We start from the raw sequence: 26,513 nt of genomic DNA on the forward strand, positions 1-26,513 counted from the left end.
TATCCTGGGAGTCAAAGTTCCAATTGGCTCGGATGTATCTTCCTTGCACTAACCCGGAAATCCGGAGCCCTGGTCCCTGGCGATTGTCAAACAACATCCAGGATTCGGCCTAACTTGAACATGCCGCACCGCTTACATCACAGAGGCCTTTTCTGTGTTCTTTACTCCGATTCGCACGATGTACCATGATTTCCAGGGTTATTTATATCCTTCCTTATGGATGCTACGCAAGCGGCACCGGGTTTGGTATGGGCAGTTGTATGCCCACGCCAAGTTCACGGCGCCGCCTCTTCTTCACGGAGCGCCAGCTGTCGTATGCGTGCTGCGACGGGGGCACTGCCTCCGATCGTGTCCACGCAGGTGCTTACCCTAGCCCTAAAGGCGCCATTAATAACGTGACATATGTCTGAAATTATGCATAGTGACACATGCGCTTTTGATCGTGCTTTTAGTTGAATCATCGTCTTGTGTTGCATTCCTTCGTCGTTGCTATAGAACATAACGCGCGTGGGATTAAGGCTCCGGTAATATGCATGAATCCTAGGAAACACGGGCCGGATAGCTGGGAAATACTGTGAAGTTTTAGAATACTTGTTTGTAGTTAAACGTTTATCTAAATAGTAGTTAAGAACTAGTGTTACTAAACCTTGATATATAAGAGCGGTTTAATTCCTGTATGGAAAGATATCACTACCATCCTTGTTAAGCCTAAGTATCGCTAAGTCATATTTAAGCAACTATCACCACCACCAAGACCGCAAGGCTATACTCTTAAGTTTACCATTACCGCGCCTGGCCTCTCCGTTTCCAAGACTCTCACGAGCGGTACCAACACTTCCTTCCAGGTTACCAAGTCTGGCGATGGCTTCCAGGTCAAGGCTGAGTAGGCTTGATATCAGCGCGCGCCCCGTGTCTTTTTGAAGGATTAGATATGATGTTCAGTTAAACTCGATTTCGCCTCCGAGGTGCTGGATCTGGAAGTCAGGAGACTGGAGAGGAGGGTGTCTTGTCTCGTACATACAGCCTCAGTGCCTCTGTATCTGCGGGATTACCTGTATTATTGAAAAACTCAACAGCCTCGATCATGCGCTGCACAGCATCTCTTTCATTAAGGCTAGGTGAGTGTCGTAGTCCATGGGCCCCTCGCACCTCCGAAGGAGCTCAATGCCACCTAGCAACCCACCTCTTCCCGAGAACCTGACATTTCATCTTCGTGTGCCTCCTGCTCACGACGACTGGATCAGGCAGCCACTGAAGAGCTCAACCGCCCTGGAGCCTGGTGTCGGTTCAAGCTTTCAGAGTTCGCTCAATCTATGGACAGCCGAGCTGTGTAGAGGCAAGGATGATGCAGGCTGCAATCAATGGAGCCCCTAAGCAAGAAGAGAGCATCCTGGGAGTTAAGTTAGGTATCTTCTGGCGAAGTTCTCCCATCAAGGGCCGGGTATTATCTGTATCAGTTCATATGCCATTTAAATCCCGACGCTCTCTGTTTCCTTTCTCGCCCACGATCCTGAGTAGTCGCTGCTTTAACCTGAGCAGTTCCTGGGTCGCTCCTGAGCTTGGGGTGAGCCGGCAAAGAATAGTGGGTCCATTGCTACCATTTCGTCCGCCACGACTGGCCAGAACGGAGCAGTCCGGAGGACGATATTTTTCGAATGTGATAGATCAGGTGGCGTGTGTTCTCAGCTATCAAGGTGTTGAGGTGGCTTCGAGAGTAACTGTTTTAGATGTGACTCCCAACAATTGCTTAAAGTCTAGACACGATCTAGGCTGTGCAGCTTGCAGGATCAGGAGGGTACGGTAGATGTAAGAGAACTACAACATACTGGAGTCTTGAACCCAACATGTTTAAGGTAGTGGTATGCACAGGGGCTGATTAAGGAGTCTATCTCGTTTGCATTGCGTCGGTGTCGGACACAAACACACAACGCATTCCTCAGTACTCTGATTAGTCTGAACGATCCAAGGATGAATGTCCTCCTTCGTACCCTAGCGGTTACATAGATCTAGATGGGGATGGGGATAGGGATTGGGATGGGTGATACAATTCAATACACTGGTGGCGTTATCGATTCGGGAGTGGCAATAGCTGGAGGATCATGGTGATCGAGCCCGACCGGACGTGAGCTGGCAGAACCAGTCATGATTTTGGGTACAATACGTCCAGAGAAGTGAAACAATGGTTCAATATTCCAATCATAGACTATCTTTACGATGCCACGGCGCAGAAAGCGTTCGTGACGGAGGAAAGCCCAATACAGAGGGCATAGTCGCAATTTTCGTGGCGTATTGAATCAGCCAGCCTCAAGAAACTCAACCAGCCTTTGGCAGTACAGCGCCGTGAGTGGCTAACGTGTTGTCACATTCTTTAGGTCTGCATATCACATTAACCAAAAAACTAGTCTCTGGCCGCACTATATGCGTACATGAGACCATTCAACTGTTGATTGGACTGTTAGGGCTCAGGGATGAATAACGTATGTAGTCTAGACTGTCTAGAACACACGGCCATGTAATGTCGTAATGCCTTGTGTAAAGCTGGCATGACACAAGTTCTGCAGCCTCAATTCCTATCTCGCCTAGCCCTACTCTTTTAATACCTAGCTCCGGCTAGACGAACGCTGAGCTGAGACATGTGGAGTCGAAACGTTACTGGCTGTCTTACAATTATAAGCATGACCGCTGTGGCATAATACTACACAGTGCAGTCACGTCATAGACTCCTGCCTCATCGGCAGAAGTCAGACAGGGTATTAACCAATTCATACCCGCGAGGATACTCGACAACTCTTGGAGGCGCAGAGTGGCTAGTTTTGCTCTGCCAATTCCGCATGGCAGCAGGTATTGAAAGTGATCAGATACTTGAGAAGCAACCCGGATATTAACCTATAAGGGCTTACTTGTGATTGATAGCCTCTTTACCTTCCTGATACCTTAAAATCAGGGATTACTAGACTAAGAGGTCTGTAGGGGTCATGTAACGGGGTCATCCCCTGTGACCAATTTCGGCGTACCGCAACGGGCCGCTCTTGATAAAACGTCCCGGCCTTCCCTGCATACTGCCAGCCACAATAGGCCGACGCTATTCCTGGGTGGGACTCCAGCCAGCCACCTTTATAATACATAAGCTCGATGCAGTAATGCCTAAGCGGTATAAGTGGAGTAAATTAGCTGTAGTTTAAGCCATGAGTCTCTACGCTCTCCTCTCCTCATGCAGATGAAGATCGTTGAACATACGACCAGCAGCTCTCCTACATGCCTTGTGTTGTCACGCAAGCCTCGCGTGACGAAAGTGACCCGGGCCGTGGTGTGCAGGAGGCCTAACTGCATTTGCAATAAGAGTCCTGAAATGTTCGAGACCCAGCCAACGTTGTACATTACAGGACTTTTCACGAGCATGCGTCTCATACTCCACCTACCAAGAATCGGGGCCCATGAGCTGGACAGAAGACATATGCAGTAGTTGATAGACCCTCCTGATACATTCCATGCAATTATTGTCCTCTCAATAGCACCATGCCTTGTTTGGTAGCCGCCGCCCCCTCATCACTCGCCAGGAACAGGCAGCCTTTTGTGATATCAAGCCATCTTCCCATTCTGGAAATCAGGCGGCTGGCTGAAGGTTTCCTTGCATAGGTGAACCAGTAATAATTGCTCTAACACTGTGAAGATAGCGTATATCGAATCCCTAGCCTGCCTCGCTTCCAAGAGCCGAAAAGGATAGTTTCGTATCACAGTTACAATATGTGTTACGAGAATCTTTTCTTTTCTCTTCTCTTCTCCCCTCCTCCCAAGCCCGGACTATTGCTCATTTCAGCAGATGGCGTTGCACCCCTCAACAGACGGGCAGATGTTTCATGGCGCCACACTGGATTGAGGCAAGCTGAGTGATGGGGCAGCGGCCGACGATCTAGACTCGCCCTTCGTCTCGTTCTTGCCGTGAATGGCAAAGAATAGGGTAGGGGTCTTGAGGATGCAGCCTGTTTATTAAGTAGCCCCCGAGCCTTGCTCTGAGTAGCCTTTCTTTTTCCTATCATATTCTCCTTCCTCTCTGTCTTCCTGCCTTCACCACTTTCTTTGTCGGACCCTTGAACCGCTCAAAATGCTGTCCAACCAATTCTTGCAATTGGCCCTTCTCGCTGCAGCAGGGCTACAAAAGCTTGTTCTCGCTGGTGCTGGTACGTTCTCTCTTTTCTGACCTCGGGACTTCTGGGTTGAAAAATGTATCAAGACTAAGCACATATACCTTTGCGTAGATCCATCAGCAGTTTACGGCAATATCGGACAGCAAACACTCTACCAACAGCCAGCGGTTGCTAATACAACCGAAGAGATCGAGCAGTTGATGGAGGAGTGTGATGAATCAATCACAGCCTGCGCAGCGACAGCAAAGAACAAAGTCATCAGCACATACACATCCACAATATACTCCACAAACACTCATTTCCATGAGGAAGTAACGGTGCGTAGCCTCTTAAACTTCCATGGATGAATCGACACTCTGTTCTGACACAACTTAAGACGATTTCCACATCCACTCGGACTTATACCGAGGTCGAAGTTTCAACAGAGACGACAACTACCGAAGGTATATAGTCCTCGAAAGAACTATAGTGTCAGTCGCACTTACAAATAACTCAGGTCAATGTCGTGAAACGGATTTTGTGCAAGCCCCGATCCCTCAAATCGTTATAGTTGACGTCAACATCACCACCACCCGAGAATACGTTCATATCGTCCCCACGACCACCAAAGTAGTCTCAACCGTCAAATACAAGCAGACTGCCCAGTGCATCATCAAGAAGAAGAGCACTGGCCTCGCGCCCTTTCCCCCCTCTGCACCTGCCGCGAATCCCCCTGGATACGGCTCCAACCCTTCTCAGCCCCATTCAAACGAGCCGACGTCCCGAAAAGTTCCGCCTGCTTCAAGCCCCTCTGGATTTGCCTCAGACTCTTCTCAGCCGGCTCGAAGCGAGCCACCTTCTCACCCATCCTCGGGTCTAGGTGGTGGAAGGCCGAGGTACGTTCCTGTTGACAAGAACTTCATTCCAATTCTCAAAGAGCCTCGTCGACGTCGGGCTAACAGTGAACCCTCTAGCTCCACACCGACGTCCTCATCCAGCGTGTCGACGGTCGCCTTCGGAAGCGCTTCAGGTGCTTCCTCATCCACTTTGTCAACGGGCCCCCAAAGCTCTTCTTAATCCGCGACGGGGAATTTGGGCCTGGCGCCAATGGAAACGTCCGTATGAGTCTTGTCAAGTAGTCATTGGTCCCTTCTCTCTGGATTCGGGAATAATGAACTTGTATATCCTTATGTACTGTACCTGGTCTTTATAGCTGTGGAATGTCTTTCAAATCTTGGCAGGTGCGTAGTTGTGTTCGACCATCGCGACATTCTAACTCCAGGAGGGAATCAGCACTTAGGTTTTCAAGACCACAACCAAGATCTCTTATCCTATATAACTCTTTCTGGAAGCTTAGCCATTAGAAAGTATGAAGATGTTTTGTTTTTCAATGATTAGATGTGTACTTCTGTTGTAGCTACTTGTTAAACTCAAGAAACAATGCCGTCACCGTTCGATCGTGACGATTTCCTCTTATGGATTAGTACAATTTGGCTGGCGTCGTGTGAGGCCTGACCTGGCTCTCTGTGCTGTTTCCTTCCAACCAGCTTTTGAGGCGGATGGTTGGCAATGGGCGACATCGCTATACCAATGCTTTGATAGTTGCTTGTCTTCGGCTGTGTATCTGTTAATTCAAAGACGGTCTGGCCTTGACTCTTATTATACTACTTCGGAAACCTTTGCAAAATGGATAAGCCCAGCTGCCGCGGTCTACCAGAACGTTCTGTACCTCGTATAGAACAACAGTCGTAATAACGGCATGTTACGATACACAACTTGGAGCACTCCGGCGGATGCATTTGCAAAGCCAATGGATGTTCCATCTCTGGGACTGTCAATTTGGACTGAAACCAGTGCGGCCATGACTGTCTTTAATGACCAACTTTATTTATTCTTCAACGGATCAGGTCAAGACGGTACATGGATGACCATCTTCAGCAACGGAAAATGGTCCCAAGTCATTTCGGTAACCTTTCCTATCAAGGGTAGCGCTCTGAATTGCACAAGCCCTGCGGTCTATGTTTCCGAAGGTGGAAGTCAATTAACCCTTTTTTGGAATGGAAGTGCCAATGACGGACTCTGGTATACTAATACCACGGATGGAAAAACATGGCTGCTGCAAACCAGCCTTGTCAGCACAATTGGGGGGCAGAGTCTGATGAACAAAAGCAGCCCCTGTGCCACTGTCTATCGTGGAACTCCTTATGTATTTTGGGTTGACCCGGACTCGAAGCTGCGGTACAGTCGAGGATTGACTTTCTTGGTTGATCCAAGAAATTATGACTCAATCTTGCGGGCATTAGCAGATGGATACGATTTCACACTTGTCATCCGTGGTGCAGACGCTATTCAATATTTGAAGGCGCGTTTCCCATCAGGCAAAATCACACTCCCGGACCTTACAGCTTCTTCGCAGCTGGAGCTGCCCAATGGAAGATCTCTCATGATGCAACCTAGCGGCAGTGGCAATAATGGTAACCCACCTGCTACAATTGTTGCTGCTTTATTTGCTGGTCTTGCTGTGGTGATTGCAACGTGCAGGGGTAACAATGTTTACCTTGCAGCCGATGAAGATCGAGTGACGTTTGTTACAACAAACCCTGCAAATATTACCAATAACCAGCAGTAAATAGCTATTTCAAACTGTCTAATAATGCCTCCTACTATACAAATGTTCATCTAAATCGCGCCGCATTATTTAAGTCTCGTCTGTGCCTAGACCACCCTGTGCTTGACAATGAAGTTCCATTATACATGCCCCTCTTGTCCCGTGTTGGTATTCCGCGCAAAGTCAAACCAATGAACATGAAATACAAGGCCCGACCCGTAGACTCTTACTGAGAGTCATTGAAAATTGCACAAGCTTCCTCCACACAACCCAGTTCAGTTCTTGCCATCTCCTGCGACAACTTGTGTCGTGACATATGGCAAAGGCTCACCGGGCTTGACCCAGTCAGCATGATGCCTAACAGAGCTCAGCTCATGAGAATTGGCACTTACATTAGCGTCGATCGACTCATCCGCATAAGGACGCCAGAAGTCCTTCTTGCCCTGGAAAAGTCGGGTGAGCCAGCCGGGGAGGATACCCCCAGGGATGCGCCATGTCCAGGGGTCCTTCTCCTTCTTGTTGACGGCAGTCAGCTTGCCCATCGAGGCTGTCTCAATAGCCCAGACCAGAACCTGAATGATGATGTAGCTGCAAATGCCGGCGATCAATCCATCAGCAATGGAGTAGGTAAAGGGCATGATAGCGATTGTTAGGAACGCAGGAACAGCGTCGCCCATATATCGCCAGTTAATATCCACGACGGCTCGCATCATCATTGAACCAATCATGATCAAGACGCAGCCCGTCGCCCAGGGAGGAATTGATGCGAAGATAGGGGCAAAGAAGACGGAAATAAAGAAACAAAAACCGGTGACCATGGCTGTGATGCCTGTTCGACCGCCTTCACCGATGCCGGCTCCGCTCTCAATAAAGGCTGTGACAGGGGATGTGCCAAAAACAGCACCGATGGTGATGGAAATGGAGTCCACAAGGTAAGCGGTAGCAGAGCCCTCAAAATCTTGAGTGTGCTCATCAATGAGATTGGCAAACCGGGCCATCGAGTAAAGGGTGCCAGTGCAGTCGAGGATATCAACATAGAGGAATGTAATCAAGGCACGGCCGAATTGGCCACTGTACTGACTGACATCCCACTTTTGCACAGCAAGAATTCGTGTGATGGGATGGAAGTTGACAACCTTCTTGAAAAAGTTGAACGAGTCATCTCCAACCGGAGTGTAAGGGAATGCCGTGATGGAGGTACCACGAGGCCAAGAGCAGATCGACACAAGAACGATGCCAATCAGAATAGCTCCCTTAACGCGGAACATGGTGAGAATGACCGTGAGAATACCACCGCAGAAGATGCCCAACCACATGGTGGGATTTTGCATCTTATGAGAACCAGGACATGTGCCGTCTTCCAGCTTGTCGGCAGGAGAGCAGCCGGCGAGTTCAAGAGGGGTAGAGACAGCGCCAGTGACCAGTCCGATGCCCTCGCTGTAGGTGAGGCCAATGAGTGTCAAGAAGAGACCGATACCAGCGCCGGTCGCAAGCTTGATCGACCTTGGGATAGCACGGGCAAGCCATTGTCGAAGACCGAGGATGGTAAGGCCAAAGAAAATGAGACCCTCAACGAAGATGGCCGTCATGGCAACTTCGTAAGGAACCGATCCCGAGCCATGGAAGCCGACGACCTAGGTGGCTAGATGTTGGCGAGAGCACAAAGCAAAAAGGAAAACACTTACATCATATGCGAGGTACGCGTTCAAGCCCATTCCGCAGCTAATTCCGACAGGCCTGGGCATGTAGTTAGCCATCAACGGTCCGGCGCATCGCATTGCCTATGGGGACTAACATGTTGGCGAGAGCACCGAGGAAGAAAGTCGACAGGGCCGAGATCGCAGCAGTAGCAGTCACCAGATCACGCTTGACCTCATTCTTGCAGAGGAGGTAGTCTGTATTCTCGGCGCAGATGGGGTCCTCGGGAGTCGAGTCGCAGACGCAAGTACCTCCGCTATCGGCGACGATGCTCGAGTTGACAGCCAAGATGTACGCCATCGCGAAGAAAGAAATGATGCCGGCTCGGATCTCGGTGGTAAAACGGGAGCCATGTCGCTCACGGGGCTGCCTCTCAGTCAGTGCCGTTCCTGCGTGATGTTTCTTGGTCAACTCACATGGCCAGAACCCTCGAGTTGGAACCAGTGGCCAACGCGACTGTTGGCCACGCCATCGTTAATTCGGGTTAGCCAAGTCATGATTTGGATGAGTCGCGCGCAGTATTAATCGGCCTCAGAGAAAGAAAGCAGAAAAAAAAGGGAGAGAAAAGACAAACAAGAAGAAAGAGACCGCCGTAGTTGAAAATGGCAGCACTCCCAATTGCACTGGTTTATAAAAGAGAGCCAAACGACCAAGAAAGATAACAGAGAGACGAAGGGGGCGATAACGAGTCGCCAATCTTCAGCCTGGAAGGTTGCAGAAAGTTTTCTACCTACCTATCCAGGCCACACACAGATTACCCCGGACCCAACACGCATGAATTGGATTCGCGGAACGTCTGAGCCTACGGGCTTTGGGAACCATTGGGGAGTGCTTCGCCGTCTTGGCCTTTCTTGGTAAATTGCTCCGTTGACGGACTGGGCTTACATGGGAAGGCTTGGCTGTCACATAATCGTGTCTGATATGATAGCGCAAGACGAATAACCATGCATCGAGCCAATAGTAAGGTCGCTGGCAATAAGGTTTCGGAGCGCTTTGACAAGCTCGGTTCTAGAAGAGGCAAAACAGACGATTAAACTAACTAATAAAGCCCCGAAGGTCTAGATGAGACTGGCTTGCTCGTTAGCTGTCAGGAATTATACCCCTCCATCAAATGGTAGCATTGTCCGTCGGTTCCGCGCTGATCCAGGGTCCTGAAGCTACGGAACGCCTGGCCGAGGACTGGAAATTACCCACCCACCATCATCCCCCTGTCGGCTGCAGCCCGTGCTCCTTATGGTTAAATGCACCCACTGAATGGATCGCTTGGAACCTCCAATTCCTCTTATCCGGCCGGGGAGGGGGGGATGCCACCCCAGCGGCTCTGATTCCTCGACAGGTGGCGCAAGCCACAACGCGTGGACGAGACGCCAACGGTCAGGAACTGATAAAGGCCGTTGAGAGTGCGCTGATTAATTACATGCATGTCCATGTCCCGTTTGTGACTGAAGTTTCAAGTTGCGAAACTGATGCTTAACGAGCCCATTCGTTCAAATCTCCTCCAGTTTGTCCATCCACTTTGCTTTGCTTGCGGATGCTTTGCTATGTTGGATTCCATCGTCGAGTAGCCCAGCTGGCGCTTCTTTTACGCTCTTATTGACAATGTCGGCTCCGGCGGATCACGTTTTACTACGGCCATTTAACGATGTGACCAAATGGGCCAAATGTGCTTTATTGCAAGCAGATGGGTCCTTGGGCGACGACTACCAACAGGTTCCCCTCAGTCGATCATCGCAGTCGCTATTGAGAGAGGGAGAGCGGGCTCTGCGGCGCTTGGCACCTTTGCTTGAGAAGCCATCGCCCCAATTGAGCGATTTTCTCAGAGATCTCGCATTGCGCAACAGTAAGAGGCACAATTTCTCAACTTGCAGGTTCCGGTTCACACTAACAGTAGAACAGATGATGTTGTGAGCCAGGTTCGGTCAATTGACATTTTGCTCTACGACTTTGAGGACTTTATTGAACCTCAAACATATGACAAGGCCAAGTTTGACGAGCTGCAAGCGGCGACCAAAGAGTTGGCCATCACTCTGGTCGAAAGAATTACGAGGTTCACAACCAAATCGGCGCTGGATTTGCCATCGCCGCCATCCCAGTTTCCACCTCTTCCCCCACTCCCTCCTCTCCCCGACATACCCAGGCCAGGCTCTCAACTATCATCACGTCCCTCAACCAGCATTTCAACCTCTGGTCCTAGTTTTGGTCGGGCCCAGAGAAGGCCCTCTCTTACTCGCGCAGCAGAGCAACGTGATGAATCCCGCGCTCCCCCGCGGCCAGCGAGGCCCATTGGCTATTTTTCATCACCCTCTCCAATTTCACCAAGCTCATTATCATCACCCAATTCGTTACCTTTCTCGAATCAATCAACCATTCCCGAACAGGAAAGGGCAACCTATGACTACGTCCAGAGTCATCAACGTCAGATGAGTGCTTCAGAGTCACTTGCCAACGGTTTGCAAGGATTGGACATTCGGGACATGACTCCTCCAAGCTCCGTGGCACTATCTCCGAGATCAACCAACTACCAGAGCTCAATGAACCCGAGCGTCAGAGGTTCCAGCGGTTACACCTACGAAGATACTCCACCACCATCCGTGACTGCTGAGCTCGCTTCTGAACAGGACTGGGCATCAGCCATTGACCATCAGCCGGCCGCTGTCCCGCGCAGCTTGGGCTCGCTGCCACCCCATCTTGAGGGGCGTGCAACAAGGTTCGGAGATTACCAGGATTCGAAGCAATACCCGTACGCAACTGAAGTTTCAGCGGAGCATCATCGATCGTCAATTGTGACCCAGGGATCTGGACCATCGATTCGATCAGACGCAAGCGGCGGGTCAGGGGTGAGAGCTGCGTCAATAGCTTCGGGCGCAACAAACAAGACAGATTCGGCGTCGGTAAAGGGCCTACAACCTCCACGAATCGCACCCTGTGACATTGGACCAGATAGTTCCATTTCCATGTTGGGGGGATTCTGTAAAGGAGCACGAGCCTTTGCCGCCGGAGGTCCCGGACAAGCTATCAGAAAGGTCGGTGGTGGTTCCGACAGCACAGCGAGAGCTGGGGAGCAATATTCCCCAGAAATGCTCTTTGGATCGATGTTGGCGACTTCAACCGAAGCCTACGCGGAACCTACCGCACAGTGCATCCATTGCGAGTACAAGACTCCGTACTCGCATTTGCTTCAGGACATGGACCAAGATCGTAAGTACCTCACTAACCAGGTTGAACATGAGATTGAAGTCTAATACACATGCTCAGCATTGGCCAGCCAACAAGCCAGGGGAGTCGTTTACCGGTCTCGTTTCCTCTATAAATCTCACATTGCAGTTCGAAACATCAATTCCGTCTACTTCGGCTGCCTCTTCTGCGATAAAGCCAAGGCTACGATGCGGGAGGGCGACGCGACTGTTTTCCAGACAGTTGACCTTCTCCTCCGTCACATCTCTCGACACCCTCGGCCATTGCCGCACATCCCGGGCCTTGTCGTCGCTTATGAGGACGTCGAGATAAGCGCCAGAGGACGCCAGGACTACGATTTATTCTTTCCCAATTCTACCCCTCCCACTCCTTATATGGGGTTTCCAGCCAGTGAAGCGGATAGAATCGCATGTCTACCCGTTGCGAGGGCGACAAAAGACCACATTCGCCGACGTAACGAGAAGCCACAGGCGAGACCCGATTCAGTGTCAGAAGTTTTGCAGTTTTTGGCAGGGGCGAGAATAGTCGGCGTCGAGTACCCGGAGAAGTGGGCTGGCAAATGGTGTCAGGGATGGCATGATGGGGCTTTTGGGACGTTTCCAAGCAAGATTATTGACTTAGAGCTCCCGCAGCATGTGAACCCCGCATCATTGCCACGATCTCCTAGAACAGGAGTAGCCAGATGGAAGTTTGAGGCAAAGTCAAGACGGGCCGGCTGGTTAACGTTTGGAAAAGGCAACACCATCTACAACCTTGCTTGTGAGTTTTCCTCGTCTGGCAATCTAATCCAAAGTAGCGCTGACAACTCTTAGGGGAGGATCCGCATGCGTGGTTCTGGAGTGGTTCGGATGCCAACGGAGAGTATGGAATCTTTCCCAAGTCTCATATCTCGATAGAGTCCGTGCAGGATGGGTCTCTCGGAGATACGGGGCAAAGACATGTTGTCAAGGAGAAGTCTCGGTTTAGGGGTCTTTTTGGTAGGTAAGTCTAGGTAGACCATGAGCGATTTTTGATGATTCTGGAGGACCCATGCGGCTATTGAGTGATGGGCCTTTTTGCTTTTCTTTCACTAGGTAGATCACGGATAAGGGTAGGCCATTAGTTATGGCTCAAAAGCAGGCAAGTGGGATGGATTTTAAAAGGGTTGTAGATCAATTGTGTATCATCATGGCTTCAGAGTAGATTTGGTAAAAGCCATTGCCGCACTCACTTAAATCATTCATCTTCCAGTTCTAACTGTTTCCGGACCTACCCCAGAGTCGTGACAAGGAAGCCAAGGCGTGCGTTGAATGGGGTAGGTCGTTTAGGCCTTGGCACATGCGCAATGGTCCGGGAGATAAAAAGGTAGGCCATGATCGGCCCGAGTATGGATGGTCCCCAGACTAAGACCAAGGGGGTTTTAATAAGGTCCGGATACTACATATAAAAGCACTAACGTGGGGATTTGAGCCAGGGGCTGATGTTAGTTGCACCAATGGTGTTCTCGGAGACACCATATGTACGGCCCGATGGACTCGCTGTTGCGTCCAGGCAGGCACATCGGGGCGACGGAGCACTGTAGTCAGCTCAGAGGCCAGGCGGCTTGTTGAAGGATCGCAGCATTGGAGGCACACTTTCAAGGACAAGGTGAGTTGCCGTCTCAGGCCAAGGTAGTTCTCAGGGGTAAACACAAAACTCGACAATGTAGTACTCATTCGGCGGCAGGGCGATGTGGTAATTTGAAGTGACACTCCACTCCCTAAGCCTTGCCATTTCTCCCCTCGTCTGTTCTTGGGGTGCTTGAAAATGAAGTTCCGTTATACTTGCCCCTCTCATCCCGTGTGGTCAAAAAGCTCTCCGGTGGACCCAAGTACGATTCTCTTACACCCCCAAGATCAACCACAATCTTCTGGATAACAATGTTGGGAAGTAGCGCCCAGATACGAAGGCTATATGCCCCCTCTTGTGGAACATCAAACGAAGCCGTTGTGTAGTTCCCATGCAGCCCCCAAACAGCATTTGCCACAGCATATCCCCATCCATCGGGCATGTTGCCACCAATGTTGGGCCCAATGGGTTGGACGACTGTAGGCTCAGGCTGCTTCTGACCAGAAGGCCAAAGAACGATGGCGTACTCGAGAGGATTGTTGTCGCCGAGGTAATTGGCTGCCGGAGACATGAAAATTGTCACATTGGTCTGAGAATGGTTGCTGAAGAGGTACATGTCGTACGTCAGGGCAGGGCCTTGACCGATATCAAGTTTTTCCGTATCGAGTGGGAAGAGACCCACGCCGGCAGATGTGCGGCCGTAGTTCTTCAGGGTGTGATACTTGAGAGAATTTTCACTGTCATCGTCGTAGAAAATGTCTTGATGGTTTTGCGCCTCGATGGAAACGTGCCCGTCTGACTCGACGAAACCCCCCGAAAAGTTACCAGGAACTTCCCGGTTGATGATCGTTGCGACAACACGCGGTTCTTGTCCAGCATACTTCTCGAAGCCACGACAGTTACTGGTGAAATTGATAAATACCTCGGTGGTGCTTGGGACACTCGGGGCATTGTCCCAGTCGACTGTGACGTAGATACGAGTATCAGTGCCGTTGTCACCACCAACAGTTCCGTTGGACTCCGATAGTTGGACATATGTCTCCTTTGTAGAAGCAAACCAATTGCAAGGCTTATTGCCCCGGTGGAATACGTCGATGTAACGGAATTGAGCACCGAAGGGCTCCAAGGGTGGAAGTGGTAAACTGTTGGTCGACAGAGGGTGCCATCTGCTGTCGCCCTGGATCGTGGCATTGGACCCTTCAACCCCAATGCCGTACTGCCCACCGAGGGAAGGAAATACATCTTGGACAAATCGTAGATCCGGAAGGGTGTTTCTCATCGGCTGTTGCCAGTAGCCATCGTATCCAAGGTGAGTTTCTGTGACAGGTAAATTTGTCTTCTATGAACAAGCGATGAAAGACTTACGGTCGAGCATATGTGCCCATTTCCCATCAAGTACTTCGTCCCATCTCTGTGTGAGATTTGAATCATCATACATGAGGTCCACGCTCTCCCAGATCACATCATTGGCAGAGTTGCGTTTCTGCCCTGCGTAAAGCTGGTTTCTTGCTCCATTGATCTGGATCTTGTGGACAATCTCGCCTCCAAGAACGGGATGAAGCAACATCTCAAAGAAGGCAGCCTTGTACTCCTCACCTAGTGCATCGTAGATAGCTTGTGTGTCCATCTTGAGTGTGGCCCACTGCTCCAGAACAGATTCAGCCTCGAGATAATTGATAACTGAGTAGACGTGTGGTTCGACAAGTTCAAACTTGCGGCGGGCAGCATACATTCCGTATCGAGTCACGATGTCCGTAATGTCGTCAGCATGTTCTTCGCCGAACTCTCTCTCAGCCCAAGCGCGGATCCACTGGCTCGTCCCGTCGATGCCCCAGCGTTCAGTGTCGTAGGCAAGATCGAGAAAATGGCTGATGGGAAGTTCATTTGGCTTGAGATCACCAACGTTGACGATCCATATCCGCCTTGCATTGCGGTGGTAGGCAAGAAGCATCTGCTCGGCTGTCTTCTCGAGCTGAATGGTGTTGATCCACTTGTAGTTCCTCGGATCTCCGACGTAATCAAAGTGGTAGTAAACTCCAGCACCACCAGCTCGGTCAGTCTCGTTCTTGAGAGGAAGCCGACGAATATTGCCCCAGTTGTCGTCTGCCCAGAGAAGAGTGATGTCTTCTGGTACGACGAGGCCACGTTCTTGATAGGATTGGACCTCCTTGTACAGACACCAAAGTGAGGGTACATCCGACACGTTGTCAATGCCCAATTCCTCCTCAATGATAGTACGTTGGTTATCCACAAGAGTCTCTAGCATCTTGACGATGGCTTCAATTCCCAGGTTCCCTTCGATGGCAGTATCGCCTGTTCCTCGCATAGCCATGGTGAACAAGCTATTCCGGGCGTACGGTTTGGCTCGCTCAACACCGTAGCGGAAGTACTCATCAATAGTCTTGTTGTTGGTATTGTACTGCCACTCGCCCTGATAAAAGGTTCGAAACTCATTCTGAGCTCGCATCAGTGGCTCCGTGTGAGAACCGCCGAGGACAATCTCGTAGGCGTCAAAGGTGGGCTGGTTCAGTGGATCGTCGACGTAGACCATACTTCCCCAGAGAGTCGGCCAGATGTAGTTCGCTCGAAGTCTGAGCAGGAGCTCCGAGACGAGGGCGTAGAAGTGGCGATTGTACGGAGCGGCATCATTCCAAGTCGCCTCCCATTGCGAGCTATCATGACCGTCAGTGTCGAACAAGGCCAATGTGGTCTTTTCACTCACCCAACCCAGCTGGATAGTCCTGGCTGTTCATCATTCAAAAAGATACCGCGGTACTTGACTGAAGGCGAGCCCTGGACTTTTGGCCCTGGCAGAGCGTAGATGTCGTCTCGTCGACGGATTGGGACATCAGCCCACCAGTACCATGGACTGACGCCGATTTGCTCACTAATGTCGTATATGCCGTAGATGGTGCCTCTTGGATCACTGCCGGCGACAACAAGTGCTCGTGCTGTGCCGTTCATGGGATCCTCAATCAGCTGGCTGACAAACGCTTCCCATTTTCCTTCAATCTTGCTGACGTCAACTTTCCCGTCCTCAATCAGCTTGTCTATAGCCTCTGAGTGGCCAATGGTTCCGACGATGATAACTGTGTTGGCGGGATCAGGATCATAATACTTTGGGCCTGAGAATGATTCCTCGTCAAGTGTCCGATACTGGTTCTCTCCATTAGCTGAGCATCTCCAACCACTTTGTCGGGACTTACGTAGGTGTTGTTTTTGACATCCACTGGCTCAAAGGTGTACGTTGCTGGAGAAGCGCCAGTGTCGCCGTTACTGAGAGTAAAATTGGTTCCAGTGACGCGGCCAAAATCCACGGCGAGGTCTCCCGCGGCTCGAATCACGCCCCAGTAATCATCTTTAGATACCCTAATCTGGCCTGTCGTGATGCTCCCTCCAAAGATCTGGAAGGAATCGTCTGAGTTGGTGAAGGATATGATCGCCTCTTGTCCTAAAGCAACGACATTCGCTGTCAAGCCGAAGAGGCCGATCAGCCATAATGGGAGTATCTTCATGACAAATGTGCAATAAGGCCAGCAGCCCAGTGTTGCGGTGAGTTAGGGTTCCAGATCCCCTGACCCTCTTTTGGGCCCATCGACAGTATTTGTAGTGGAACTTGGTTGCATTTCAACCGCAATAGAGTGATAGCATGAGATGAGACCATGTAATGGGCCATTTAGGCCTGATCACAAGGTTCCAGGCCAAGATCAAAATTGCCGTGCGACGTGGTATCCAACCCCTCTCGACATGTTCACATTTAACCATAAAAGCCCCAACCTTGATACTACTCTGGCCACAAAGCCATTGGCCTATCGCGATTCTGGCGTGTTGATCATCATGTTGAGAATTGCGACCCTTCCAGGTTTCGGGACGATCCACATGAATGCCGACGGGTGTCTGGATAAATAGCTTCTGTGTGGAGTCACCCTCGTGGCAGAAGACCTGAAACCGGGGTAGAGGGGTAACCAGAGTGGGACGACGAAAAGGTTCGCAAAAGAGATCGATTCTTGGCTTCACTCGTTACTCCATCCTCTTTACTCCGAAGCGTGATGGCGAGTGTTGTTGTGGGAAGAAAATGTGTCAGCATTGCCGTGTCGTTCGACTCCAGGTAACTCTCTTGGGAAATGGAAGAAAGGAGTACCCCATAGGCCAGGCAAGATATATAATATTCCTTTGCGATATGCTTCAAGGAAACTCAGATTGAGGTCAAGGGGTGTAATGCGGGGATGGTTGCATCCAGTGGGCAGATATTCCAATTTAGCCGCGAAGGCTCACGTCCAGACCATCTGCCAGCCGCGGCTGCATTATGGGCGATCCCTTCCGCCCTAAAAAACATCGAATACCAAGATGGACTGGCTAAGTTGGCTATAGCCAACAGAGATAAAGCTCCGAGTACGGGGGTCATCATCCCAGCAGCAGTAGCTGCGCAAAACCACATACCTACACAAAGGCAGTCAACTCAGCTCGAGTGTTTGTTTCCGCCAGCAATGCGTATCATTCCTGAGCTAAAGCGCCACGGCTATCATTTAGGGTATTACGTATGCTTGAACTAATGGCCTGCGCCCTGTATTTCGGCCCATCTGCCTCTAGAGCCACCAGCACCAGAGCAGGGTCCACAGAACTTCCATGTCAATCTTTGAGGGGGTTAACTTTTTTCCTCATCTGGTGACCAAGTCTTCACCGAAAGTCATGTGACAGTCTCATGCAAGAGCCAACCACGAAGTCAGATTCGACCACTTGTGAACGAACCTCCGCACTTCAACAAATTATCTCAACACAGAATCATCACACCACCCGGATACATCAGCCAACATGTCAGCCCCTCTAGGTCTCGCAATCATAGGTACAAACTGGATCACAAATTCGTTTGTGCAGTCATCCCATGAGAGCAAGAAATTCCAGCTGAAGGCAGTGTACTCACGAAGTCTGGATACCGCCAACAAATTCGTCTCGGAGACCCCCTCCATCAAAGATGTTGCCGCCATCAAATTGTACGATAACTTGGACACGATGCTCTCCGATTCGAACATCGATGTTGTATATATTGCTTCTCCAAACTCACTTCATCATGAGCAAGGTTTGAAGGCGCTCGGTGCTGGGAAGCATGTCATCATGGAGAAACCCTTTGCCTCCAATATCAAAGAGCTGGAGGCCCTTTACCAACTCGCCGACTCCAAGGGGTTGCTCATTCTGGAGGCTTATCGACACATCCAAGAACCCAATTTTCAGAAGCTGCAAAGCCTACTCAACGATGAAAAGACCCGAACCGAGAAGTTCGGGCCAGTCTATGGTGCCAGTCTCAACATGGCCGTATACTCGTCACGGTACGCCAAGGTGTTGGAGGGCGAGGAGCCAAACGTTCTTTCACCCAAGTTTAGTGGAGGCTGTCTGTGGGACATGGGGTGCTACGTCGTCATGTTCGCTCTGGCTCTCTTCGGAAAGCCTGCAAGCCAGACATACTACCCTGCTATCATCCGCACTGGTGTTGATGGCGGCGGTCACATCATCTTCCAATATTCGTCTCAGTCTTCGCAACACGAACGCGACTTTACGGTGCACGCTCACACCAGCAAGGTGTACACGTCGACTGCCCCTACCGAGATCTACTGCGAGAAGGGCACCATTAGGATCAACGGCGGAACTGGCGTGACAGATATCAACACAGTGGAATTTGTTCCCCGAGGATCAAAGGAGGCTGAACAGCTCGGTGACACGAACCCCGAGTATACTGGCTTCTTGAACTTAACCTGGGAGGCCAAGGAGATTGGGCGGATTATTCAAGAAGGAGATAAAGAGGCCGAGAGTCATCTGAGGCAGCTAACCGTCAATGTTCTTACGGTCATGGAAGATATGAGGAGGGCGAACGGCATTGTATTTGAGTGTGAAAAGTAGAGCAATGACCAGTTCAAAGGCTTGATGTTTGGCCTTGCATTACTGATCTCGAGAGTGCCATTTGACGCGTTCCTATGTTGACACTCCTGCACTGATACCCTTCGGCTTGCTCGGGTCCTTAAACCGTAAAATGAGCGGCCTGTCTTCCCCATTGCAAAGAGTGTCCCAGGAAACCTGAAGTAGCACCTAAGATTGTTAAAATGGAATGCAAAGCAGGATGAATACCTGGACTTAACATAGAAACTTATCTCAAGCTAATCAAGCAATAAACATGTACCAAAGCTTCAACTCTCTTGAGAAGATTGGCCGAGCTAGGGAGCAGGGCGAAGGCAAGATAAGAAGAGGAAACAGACTCAATCCCAGAGTAGCAATTGAACCACTCATCATGGATGTCAAAGGGCGGTCCCTGCGTCCTGGTAGATGCCTAGACTTCAGCCTTTACCTGCCCATCCTCGCTGACACCATCAGGAGTTTCAACTCCCAAGACAATGTCACCGCCTTCGAAGGGTGTCTCCTCACCAAGGCCCTTTACAGGGAAGATAATGTTAAGACCCCAGAACATTGCGAAACTCCAGAAAACGCCAACCAAGAATGTGAGGTTATACAGACGGATCCAGCTCTGGTACTGTGATCCATCATATGCATTGACGGTACCCACCAATCCAGCTATTGTCTCGTTAGTATCTAGATGATATAATGTAGTGTGGCATGCGGAACTGACGAATGAAGGGCCACATGGCCATGATGAAAACCACTGGGGCACGCCAGTTCAGTCCACCCTGATACCAGTAAATGGACGAAGCGTCCCCGATGTAAAGATCGTTCAGCTTGAGCTTCTGGCGCCGAACAACAAGGTAATCGGCAAGCATAATGCCTGTCGCTGGAGCCATAAAGATACCGAAACCACTTAGCACCTGGAGGAACTTTGTACCAGTGGTCAAAAGCTGCCATGGTCTGCAGAAAGTTGTCAGCTGAGACGTCCGCCGTGTCAAAGTCCCAATGCAACTCACTGAACAGCGATGCCAATGACGGCCATGATATATCCACCACGTCGAATGTTAATATACCTGGGCCAGAGACCAGCCATGTCCATTCCACAGGAGACCGAGTTGAGCACGACCGAGATCGAAAGCTGTGAGGCGACAAGGCCAAGGCTGGCGAAGAAAACTGCGGCTCTAACGCCAGAGCTGTTGTTATAGTAGTTCTGGATCTCACCCAGGAGCATGATGGGGCTCCAAACGATGTCCCCACCCATGACCTCACGGGCAGCACTCGTGACAACAATTCCAATGATTGCCGTCACCGTGATAGTTAGAGGGGACGCAACAAGTTGGGAGAGGATAGGAGCATTCGGCGTCCTGGCGTATCGTGTCCAGTCAGACTGCCCAAGAGTTCCAGCACCCCAGGCCCCAAGAATTGAGGTTATACCGAAGAGGAACGCCCAGCCAACATTTGGTGCGGTGCCGGGTTGGTGGAACATGCTGCCAGAGCCCCCAGCCTGGGACACAGCCCTGTGGGTAGTTAGCCTATGGTTATCTACATGTGAGCTCCAATTTATTGATGCTTACCAAATAAGTAGGCCAGTGCAAGTACCGCAAAACAAGACGAAGCAGATGACGAATGGGATCTGCAGTTTCTCTGGCTTGACGAGGACGAATGGAACAAAGACAAACATCCAGATGATGAGACCAATGAAATCCTTGGTCTCTAGATGCGAACTCTCGGCAAAATAATTCTTCATGTTGGCGAAAGCTTTATGAATGAAATGTTAACTAGTATCCTGGCCTTCTGACACGTGGGAGGTTACTCACCTGGGATGATGGCACCGATCAAGACTCTCGTGGCTTGTCCGCCCCAGAAGGCTTGGATTCCGAACCAAATGCATGACACAAACACTCTCAGAATGACAGGAACTGTTGGTTGCAACATGTTAGCATAAATGGCGCGTGTTAAGATGGCACGACCAAACACTCACAATACGATCCTCTCATGCCCCAGCTGAAGCGGCTGGATACGGTGAAGCCAATATGATGATGAGCTCCCATCCAGCCACAGGCGACAGCCAAAAGTCCAGTCAGTACTGCGCCGAGGATCTGGAATTCTTGTTAGGGAAACCTTTTCACCTGGGTTCCGCAAATCAACACTGTGAGCTTAAGGGATCACTTACCACACAGCCGATGGCCTGCTGTGGGCTTAGGCCAAACTCCAACAGCGTGCTGCCGGTCGTCCAGGCGGACACGCAAGAGCCAGAGACGGTCCAGTAGCCTGGGGGGTTGTCAGCTCAGTCCAAGTTATTGGCAGGAGAGACCTCAACATACCGACATAGGACCACTGTCCGTAAGTTTGACGCTCAGGGGGGATGGGAATCAAATCGCGATTACACCACTGTGTATTATCGTAGTTTGCCTCATCGTCTTTGGGGCTGCGAGGTTCGAGTTAGCCAGACTACAGAACCATCTAGTTTCCCTAAATAGGGATCTTACCACTCAAGTTTGCGCTTGTACTTTTCCCAGTCAATAGCCATGTTGGCTACCTATGGACGAATGTGTTTGGAATTTGGACTTGGTGTTTTCTTGGTTGGAGTCAAGATCACCCCCACAGTGCATGCATGAAACTGCGAGCAGCGCGTGCGTTTTGCTTCTGTGCTTATTCTGGGGATCGATCAATCATCTGCATTCTTATTTGTCTTGCTTTCTCATGACTAAATGTAGAGGACGGCTAAGTTGTGATACAGCTCCAAGGGTCGGAAGCGGTAACACCATCAGGTGGGCCGAATCCTTAGCGCAGGTGGTAGGCCGATCAATCTAGGCCGACGCCAACCTGATAGGAGATTGTCGCTGGACTACTGCTGATAACTAGCCATGACGCTTCAACCCTGACCCTGCTGAACACACAAGCTTAGGCAAGGGTTGTAGATCGGAAACAACGTCGGCAAATCTGAAGCCGACAATATATCGATAAACATCCATCCCAGACCTCATAACTCGTTCTGGTTCGACATCCTTTATCGCCATATCATCTCACTTCCAGCTCTACACAACGCCACGCACACCATCCGATACCAATCAAGATGGATGCCAAGAACGCAACTTCCCTCAGCTACAAGCTGAACACCGGTGCCTCCATTCCGGCCATTGGCCTAGGTACCTGGCAGTCTGCCGAAGATCAGACCCGGGATGCTGTCAAGTACGCCCTGCAGAACGGGTACCGACACATTGACACCGCCTTCAACTACAAGAATGAAAAGGAAGTTGGAGATGGCATTCGCGCCTCTGGTATTCCTAGGGAGGAAATTTGGGTTACGACAAAGCTAGACAATGACTGGCATCATCGTGCAAGCGAAGGCCTGGCATCCTCCCTGAAAGACTTGGGGCTTGACTACGTCGACCTATTCCTGGTGCACTTCCCCTGCTCTACGGACCCAACAGACAGTTCCAAACACCTCGCTGATTGGGACTATGTGAAGACATGGTAAAGAGGCTGAAGCGTTCTACGAGATCGCAGCTAACCCGGCACAGGCAAGAGATGCAGAAGCTGCTTGAAACTGGAAAGGCGAAGAACATTGGGGTGTCCAACTTCCAGATCCGCCATCTCGAGAAGCTTCTCAGCGACCCATCATGCAAGGTTGTCCCCGCAGTAAACCAGCTTGAGGTAAGTCATCTCCCCGGGAATGACATGGGGACTCCAGATGATCTAACTGACCTGTCAACCTTAGTTGCACCCTTACAACCCTTCGTGAGGCTTTTTCGACCACACTTTTGAGAATCCCGTTTGCTAATCAATATGTTGAATCAGGCCTAAGCTTGTGGGATACTGCAAATCCAAGGGTATACACTGCACTGCATACAGCTGCCTGGGTGGTAACTCGACGTCGCCCATCAACGGCCACACCGATCTTGTCAAGAATAGCACAGTGGCAAAGATCGCAGAGGCCAAGGGGAAGACGCCTGCCCAGATCCTGTAAGATGGCCACAGGGGAACAATTCAGGCGAGTCTAGCACTAACATTATTCTTAGCCTAAAATGGGGATTGCAGCGCGGCACCAGTGTCATTCCTAAGAGCGTCACACCTACGCGCATCGCTTCTAACTTTGACTTGGACGGATGGGTTCTGTCCGAGGATGAGATTGCAGAGCTTACTGGAATCAAGACGCGTTCCAAGGTTGTTGGGGACAGCTGGATGCCCATTAAGGTGTTTTTCGGTGACGATGAGTAGGGTAGTGGCCGAGGCAGAGCCACCTTGTAAATAATAGAGCAAATAGGAACAAAAGTTTCTGTCTTTGAATCTAAAAAGTGGCCAAGTTGGTTCTGTGTATTAATGTGATGATATCAGGGTCTGATCAATGGGTGAGTTGAGGTTAACTCGCATTGCTAAGATCACCTTATTTGCATCAGGGTCGTCAAAAGCTATTTCCTATCCTCCAAAGATACCTTTATTTGTCTACATTTCTCTCTAATCAACTTGATAGGTGATCACTCACTGAAGTTTAGAGAGATTTGTCACCGACAATTGGTCATGTTAGTACAGCTCATGTACTGGCCCTATAAAGACTGACTAAGATCTATTCAAGCCCAGAACACTTTTCATGTACGCAGTACGTCCTCGTATTTGCGAGCACGAACAGAACATTATTCATTTGGATTAAAGATGACCTTCTGGACTTTCATCTTGTCAAAAATCTCATAAGCCTCCACGGCCTCCGTAAGGGGCATGATTTTCTCAAACATGAAACTTTGGGCAGCGCTGGTCAGTACAAGGAACCTTCAGGGGATGGGCATGGGTGTATCTACTTCAGCTTCTGGTGATTGCGCGTCAGTACCTCGAGGGCTTCTTTGAAGACCGCACGAACAGGACACCGACCCATCTGAATTCGGAGGTTCTTGCTACGGGATTATTAACCACTGTGCGCTGAGGGCAAATAAATCGGATAGAAGGACTTACTCATATGCCTCGGTTCCTGTCCATGGGATCTATGTTATGGTTAGCACACTGATTTGGGTGTAAAGGGGGCACCTCTCTCAACTCTCACCTCTGCGTTGTGTACACCAATGCTGCTGATGACACCCCATGGGCGAATGATATCGTATGCGGTTCTCAGCGCCTTACTCAGACCAACGACCTCAATCACCGCGTCTGCCCCCCTTCCCTCCGAAACATCCATGATCTTCCGCATCATAGTATCATGGTCCTTGACATAGTTCAAAGGCTCTGCGCCAAGCGTCTTTGCCAGCTCCAAGCGGCTTTCTACACCATCGATAGCAAAAAGGTATTTCGGCTTGTACTCGAGTGCGGAAATAATCGCGCAGAGCCCAACTGGACCGCATCCAATAACGACCACAGTTGCGTCTGAGTGATCCATCTCATCCAGCATCTTGAATGCGTTCTTGGCGCCGAAGAATCCAGTTGGGAAGATGTCGGCCATGAGAACGAGTGTCTCTTGAGGGACACCAGTGGGTGACTTGAGCACGGTTCCATCAGCGTAGGGGACACGGACGTATTGCGCCTGTCCGCCGTCTAGGAGAGGGCTGCCAAAAGGTAGGGATGATGCGCATCGAGATGTCCAGCCTTGGCGGCAGTAGAAGCAATTCATGCTGTGAGGTACCCGAGTTCAGTAGCTGAGGACAAACTTGGTGTTGTGATTTCACCTACCAAGATGCCGTGAAGGGTACAATAACTTGATCGCCAATCTGAACAGTCTCGACGTCCTCACCAGTATGCGTTACAATGCCGGTAAATTCGTGACCCATAATAAACCCCGGATTGGAGGGTTCATGGCCACGATATACATGAAGTTCACTGCATCCTACATGTCAGAACCTAGTCGATGCCAAAAGGTATTGAGGGCATGGTACATACGAGCCACACAGTGCTGTAGCTTTAACCTTGATGATGATATCGCGACTGTCTTGCACTTCCCAGCGAACATTGTTAGCGGGTAGAAATCTAATGACTGCCAACTGGACATGGGGCTCGCCCTTGCTTCATTTGCACTCACGTTTTGGCACTGGCCGATCCTGCACAGATACTTTGAAGGGGCCGTCAAAGATGACGGCCTTCATGAGCTCATTGTTGGCCATTGCTTGGGATTATCCAGAGATTCCTTGTTGGCGTCGAGTTCGAAGTCCCAGGGTCTGCAAATCCGGTAATTCATACGACATTACACAGCTGATAAGATACAACTTCGCATTCTACCAGGAGAGGACCGGATTATACCGGAACAGGCCGACTAGGCTAATACAAACAAAATCAGCATTGCAGTGTCAGTGTGTCATTTAGTGATAGCGGTTGTCTCAATGATCCTCAATAGCTTGTTGGATAGTCAGTTTCGCGAGAGGCTGCACGTGAAGGTCGTTTCCAGCTAGGCGGCCTTCCATCGGCCAACCTACCTTATATTAGTTGGCCGATCGAGGCGATATCGCCCAAGCCAACGGGAATGATTACCCTGAAGGAATGGTGGAGCCGAACTGAGAGCCCCCGACTCGCGTATCAGCCCGCCCTAGAACCCTGTAGGCCGGCCTCAAGGTGGTTGAGATGGTCAGGGCACCCCCGCACAGTTTAGGCACCCAGCTACCAATGCCCACTCCCTGCTCTGCCGACACCCAATACAGGACACCCTCAGCCATTGGCTTGGCTCTTGACTGGGCATCGTTGATGAACGTCATGTTGGCCGATCGAGTGTCGGGTATCAAATCTTTGTTTCATGTCATTTGTTGTTGATAGTAAAGTTTCGGTTAACTATGTTGTTGGGCGGGTCTAGGCCAAACACTCTCAAATTACTGATTGGCTTGTCTTCGTGTCGGTAACAGCGTCGTGAGATGGTTTTAGGATTCGGTCTAGATGAGATGCCGCCTGCAACTAATGTCGTAAACACCGTAGCACCAGTTGGCCATGGCAGTATGATTGGGATAAGTGAGTCTCATTAGAATTGTTCATCTGTGATTCGGAACTGAGACTGTATTTCTGCCTAGCAGCTACCTGCTCATACTGACAGGCATACCACCAATCATGTGATATCCAGCTTCGGGCCAGCTACACCCCTAGTACGTCGAGTTGAGCCGCATGTTGATATAGTCCATGGCGTTGACAGGCTCATACTTCTTCGGCCGATCGGGTCCCCAACATCCTGGCACACAGTCGATCGTACGCTCGGCATCGGCGCACACAAAGTACGGGATCGAGTAGCGCTCCTTCGTCATGCGCACCTGGCTCTTGTCCTTGGGCTCCTCTGCCGCCGGCGCACGCACATGGTGCATCGTAGACCGCAGCTCGTCGTTGCTCCAGCGCATCAGGAAATCGCCAATGTTGACCACGATGGTTCCAGGGATGTAAGGTGCTTGGATGTATGTGCCCTTGTTGTGGATGTCCTCTACTTCGAGACCACCGACTTCATCCTGGAACAGCATCGTCAG

The 26,513-nt window shown here is 50.4% G+C and overlaps 8 protein-coding genes across 8 annotated transcripts; 4 read left to right on the top strand and 4 right to left on the bottom strand.

The window, feature by feature from the left end:
- Positions 1 to 4,102: 4,102 nt before the first annotated feature.
- On the top strand, positions 4,103 to 5,201 carry NCS57_00667900 (uncharacterized protein; the record flags this gene model as incomplete). The annotated part of the gene is made up of 4 exons (XM_053056561.1): positions 4,103 to 4,178; positions 4,332 to 4,462; positions 4,522 to 4,588; positions 4,642 to 5,201. 4 exons carry the CDS (start codon positions 4,103 to 4,105, stop codon positions 5,199 to 5,201), a joined length of 834 nt encoding a protein of 277 aa, XP_052915516.1.
- Positions 5,202 to 7,007: 1,806 nt separating this feature from the next.
- NCS57_00668000 (uncharacterized protein) lies at positions 7,008 to 8,927 on the bottom strand (the record flags this gene model as incomplete). Its single annotated transcript, XM_053056562.1, has 5 exons — positions 7,008 to 7,067; positions 7,125 to 8,366; positions 8,418 to 8,469; positions 8,528 to 8,796; positions 8,847 to 8,927. 5 exons carry the CDS (start codon positions 8,925 to 8,927, stop codon positions 7,008 to 7,010), a joined length of 1,704 nt encoding a protein of 567 aa, XP_052915517.1.
- A 1,102-nt stretch (positions 8,928 to 10,029) lies between these two features.
- Positions 10,030 to 12,610, top strand: NCS57_00668100 (uncharacterized protein; the record flags this gene model as incomplete). The annotated part of the gene is made up of 4 exons (XM_053056563.1): positions 10,030 to 10,270; positions 10,327 to 11,628; positions 11,686 to 12,384; positions 12,438 to 12,610. 4 exons carry the CDS (start codon positions 10,030 to 10,032, stop codon positions 12,608 to 12,610), a joined length of 2,415 nt encoding a protein of 804 aa, XP_052915518.1.
- A 753-nt stretch (positions 12,611 to 13,363) lies between these two features.
- NCS57_00668200 (uncharacterized protein) lies at positions 13,364 to 16,727 on the bottom strand (the record flags this gene model as incomplete). The annotated part of the gene is made up of 4 exons (XM_053056564.1): positions 13,364 to 14,529; positions 14,578 to 15,884; positions 15,935 to 16,368; positions 16,419 to 16,727. The coding sequence occupies 4 exons, from the start codon at positions 16,725 to 16,727 to the stop codon at positions 13,364 to 13,366; spliced, it is 3,216 nt and encodes a 1,071-aa protein (XP_052915519.1).
- Positions 16,728 to 18,024: 1,297 nt separating this feature from the next.
- On the top strand, positions 18,025 to 19,104 carry NCS57_00668300 (GFO-IDH-MocA domain-containing protein; the record flags this gene model as incomplete). Its single annotated transcript, XM_053056565.1, has 1 exon — positions 18,025 to 19,104. One exon carries the CDS (start codon positions 18,025 to 18,027, stop codon positions 19,102 to 19,104), a length of 1,080 nt encoding a protein of 359 aa, XP_052915520.1.
- Positions 19,105 to 19,528: 424 nt separating this feature from the next.
- On the bottom strand, positions 19,529 to 21,628 carry NCS57_00668400 (uncharacterized protein; the record flags this gene model as incomplete). Its single annotated transcript, XM_053056566.1, has 9 exons — positions 19,529 to 19,770; positions 19,826 to 20,058; positions 20,115 to 20,615; positions 20,673 to 20,856; positions 20,916 to 21,017; positions 21,080 to 21,197; positions 21,272 to 21,369; positions 21,423 to 21,526; positions 21,588 to 21,628. 9 exons carry the CDS (start codon positions 21,626 to 21,628, stop codon positions 19,529 to 19,531), a joined length of 1,623 nt encoding a protein of 540 aa, XP_052915521.1.
- Positions 21,629 to 22,174: 546 nt separating this feature from the next.
- Positions 22,175 to 23,319, top strand: NCS57_00668500 (Aldo-ket-red domain-containing protein; the record flags this gene model as incomplete). The annotated part of the gene is made up of 5 exons (XM_053056567.1): positions 22,175 to 22,575; positions 22,623 to 22,755; positions 22,820 to 22,839; positions 22,900 to 23,064; positions 23,121 to 23,319. 5 exons carry the CDS (start codon positions 22,175 to 22,177, stop codon positions 23,317 to 23,319), a joined length of 918 nt encoding a protein of 305 aa, XP_052915522.1.
- Positions 23,320 to 23,732: 413 nt separating this feature from the next.
- Positions 23,733 to 25,181, bottom strand: NCS57_00668600 (uncharacterized protein; the record flags this gene model as incomplete). Its single annotated transcript, XM_053056568.1, has 7 exons — positions 23,733 to 23,847; positions 23,895 to 23,987; positions 24,046 to 24,074; positions 24,134 to 24,695; positions 24,754 to 24,900; positions 24,961 to 25,015; positions 25,100 to 25,181. The coding sequence occupies 7 exons, from the start codon at positions 25,179 to 25,181 to the stop codon at positions 23,733 to 23,735; spliced, it is 1,083 nt and encodes a 360-aa protein (XP_052915523.1).
- Between the last annotated feature and the right edge of the window lie 1,332 nt (positions 25,182 to 26,513).

This window comes from Fusarium keratoplasticum, chromosome 4 (genome assembly GCF_025433545.1).
Source record: "Fusarium keratoplasticum isolate Fu6.1 chromosome 4, whole genome shotgun sequence".
In the NCBI taxonomy this organism is placed as follows: domain Eukaryota; kingdom Fungi; phylum Ascomycota; class Sordariomycetes; order Hypocreales; family Nectriaceae; genus Fusarium; species Fusarium keratoplasticum.